Source organism: Papaver somniferum, chromosome 5 (genome assembly GCF_003573695.1).
Source record: "Papaver somniferum cultivar HN1 chromosome 5, ASM357369v1, whole genome shotgun sequence".
Classification (NCBI taxonomy): domain Eukaryota; kingdom Viridiplantae; phylum Streptophyta; class Magnoliopsida; order Ranunculales; family Papaveraceae; genus Papaver; species Papaver somniferum.
Window position 1 is genome coordinate 1,167,358 of NC_039362.1, and position 2,894 is coordinate 1,170,251.

General features: G+C 44.0%; 1 protein-coding gene across 1 annotated transcript; it reads right to left on the minus strand.

Annotated features, from left to right (window-relative positions):
* Positions 1–2,462: 2,462 nt before the first annotated feature.
* Positions 2,463–2,894, minus strand: LOC113277162. The gene has a single exon (XM_026526323.1). The coding sequence runs from the start codon at positions 2,892–2,894 to the stop codon at positions 2,463–2,465; it is 432 nt and encodes a 143-aa protein (XP_026382108.1).

A 2,894-nucleotide genomic window follows, 5' to 3' on the forward strand; every position in this document is an offset into this window, starting at 1 on the left:
AGAAACGCATTCTTGACATCCAGTTGATGTATAGGCCAAGAACGTGACGTGGCAATAGTAAGCACTGTACGAATAGTCGCTGGTTTGACAACCGGACAAAACGTTTCAAAACTATCAACTCCAATTTTTTGGGACTTACCATTGGCAACTAGGCGTGCCTTGTGACGCTTCAAGGAACCGTCATCATGAAATTTGTGGAGAAAAAGCCATATAGAACGAATAACATGTGCATCTCGTGGCCGAGGAACAAGTTCCCAAGTATTAGTTTTCAACATGGAAATGTATTCATCTAGCATGGCTGCATTCCAGTTAGGGTCCCTAAGAGCATAAAGGTGGGAACGAGGCAACAGAGAGATCTTATATTTGGACTGAACATGAAGATTGAGTTTGTGATTGGGGCAAAAAATGCCCCGGGAGGCCCGAGTGACCGGAAGAGAGGGAGGAGGGATGGGTGGAGCCGTAATAATGGGAGGATGTACAAGAGTGGGAACTGGAGAAACTGAACTACGGGAGGCAGATGGAATGGAGATTGTAGGCTGTTCATTTGAAGTAGTAGGATCTGGACTAGTAGATGTGGTAGCGGAAGAAGTGGGAGCTGGACTAGTAGATGTGGTAGCGGAAGAAGTGGGAGGCACTATAGGTCTGCGCCTGTGAGGAGGAATATATGGAATAGGGGAACTGAGGACATCAGACGAAGGTGATGAGGGAGGTGCTGACGGATAGGCAAGGGTGTCAGTAAAAGAGTGGTGGATAGGTGAGAGAGAGGGTTCTGAGTCTGTATGACCGGTGGGAGTAGGTGTTGCGAAAGGGAAGACAGTTTCGTCAAAGGTTACATGACGAGAGATAATGATTTTTATGTGTGGTAAGACCGAGACAACGATAACCACGATGATTGACAGGAAAACCAAGAAAGACACATTTGGTAGAGCGAGGAGCAAGTTTGTGAGGTGTGGTGGAGGAAAGGTTAGGATAGCAAAGACATCCAAAAATACGAAGATGATCATATGTAGGTTGTCGACCATAGAGAGCAAAGACAGGAGATCGAAAATGGATAATTTTGGTAGGAAGAATGTTATGAAGATAGACGGCCATGTTAAGAGAGTCGGCCCAATATTTGGAGGGAATTGAGGCGTGAGACATAAGAGTACGAGTAATGTCGTTAACTCGACGAATCATACGCTCAGCCTTGCCATTCTGGGAGGAAGTTTGAGGACAAGAGAAACGGAAGACAAATCCATTTGTATGAGCAAAATTATGAAAAGAAGAGTTATCAAACTCACGACCTAAATCACATTGAAAACTTTTGATGTCACGCTCAAATTGAGTTTTAACGAAAGAGTGAAATTCCAAGAATTTGGTGTAAACTTGAGATTTGAATTTTAAAGGATAAACCCATAGATAATTAGTGAAATCATCCAATAAAATAATATAATATCGAAAACCTGTTTCAACATGTGATGGACAGGTCCATAAGTCACTATGAATAATATCAAAGGGAGCAAAAGTATTGGAATTGGACTCAAAAAATGGTAATCTAACATGTTTGCTAACTTGAAAAAATGACACAGTTGAGAATATGAATTTTTATTACACGAAATAAAAATTTTGGTGCGTAAGACATCTAATATAGCTTTTCCAGGATGACCAAGCCGGTTATGCCAAACATCTGGCGAACAAACAGCAAGAGAGATAGGTTGAGGCAAGAGCGGAGTAGAAGGAGATACGATGGACTTGGTGATAGGATATAGCTCTCCAGAACTGTCACATCGTAGAATAGTCTTCTTCGAAATCAGATCCTTCACAGAGAAACCAGATGGGTCAAACTCAACAGACACATGATTATCAGTAGTAAACTTGCGGACAGACACTAAGTTTTTGATAATGTCAAGGACAACAAGGGTATGTTTTAGATGAAGAAGACGAGAAGGAAGATGTATGAACTTGGTACCACTAGCCGTAACTGGTATACTACTGCCATTGCCAACTAGAATAGAGCGAACATTGCTAGAGTTGAAAACGTTATGCAGTGTACCTGGATTTGAAGTAAGATGTGAGGTAGCGCCGGTGTCCATATATAAATCTTCATCAGGAGGTTGAAGACTCATGGAGCTATATGCCTCTGCAATATCATCTGGTTGGAGAACTTCAGTGGTCGGAGTGAAGTAAGCTTGGCCACGACCTAATCTAGGTGACCGTGCGCGTTGGGAGCGTTGTTGGTGTTGTTGTGGAGGGCGTGGTTGCCAAGCAGGGGATGTAGGGTATGGGCAGGGAGGCACAGGCCAGTAGGGAGACCAGTGAGGATGGTAGTTGGGATGACGAGAGTAGCATGGAGTCTGTTGGGCCGTGTGATGCATGCTGGGAGTTGGCAGGAGAGGTGGTTGGGCCGCTGGGCTTTGGGTCCAGTTAAAATTACCGCTGGAGGGTGGTCGTGGACCACGTTTGATGTTGCTGGGACGATGTTGTCACTGATTTTGGCGCTGCACAGGGGAGGCAGCAGCAGCCAGTGCCGTCGGTGTAGGACTTAGGGTTTGTTGAGAACGCCTTATCTCTTCCATTCTCAGTTGAGATCTGGCAGAATCAAAACTAGGCATGGACTGTTGAATGAAAGATGCAATAGTGTTGTATTCCTCCGGAAGGCCATTGACAAGTTGAATAACCAAACGCTTGTCATTCATCGGGAAGTCGAGATCACTTAATCCGTCGGAGAACGATTTAAGTTTATCACAGTAATCATCAACACCATTACAGTCAGTAAATTTAAGGTTAACAAACTTACTTTCAAGGGTTTCTGCGCGGCTTCCTTTGTTGTTTTCAAAGAGCTTCTTGAGGTGATCCCAGATTTCTTTAGCAGTTTTGCCTGATTTGAGAACAGTGGGCATCAAATCTTTGGCCAT

Coding starts and splice junctions, on each gene's coding strand:
- LOC113277162 (XM_026526323.1), bottom strand. CDS start 2,894: ATGGCCAAAGATTTGATGCCCACTGTTCTCAAATCAGGCAAAACTGCT.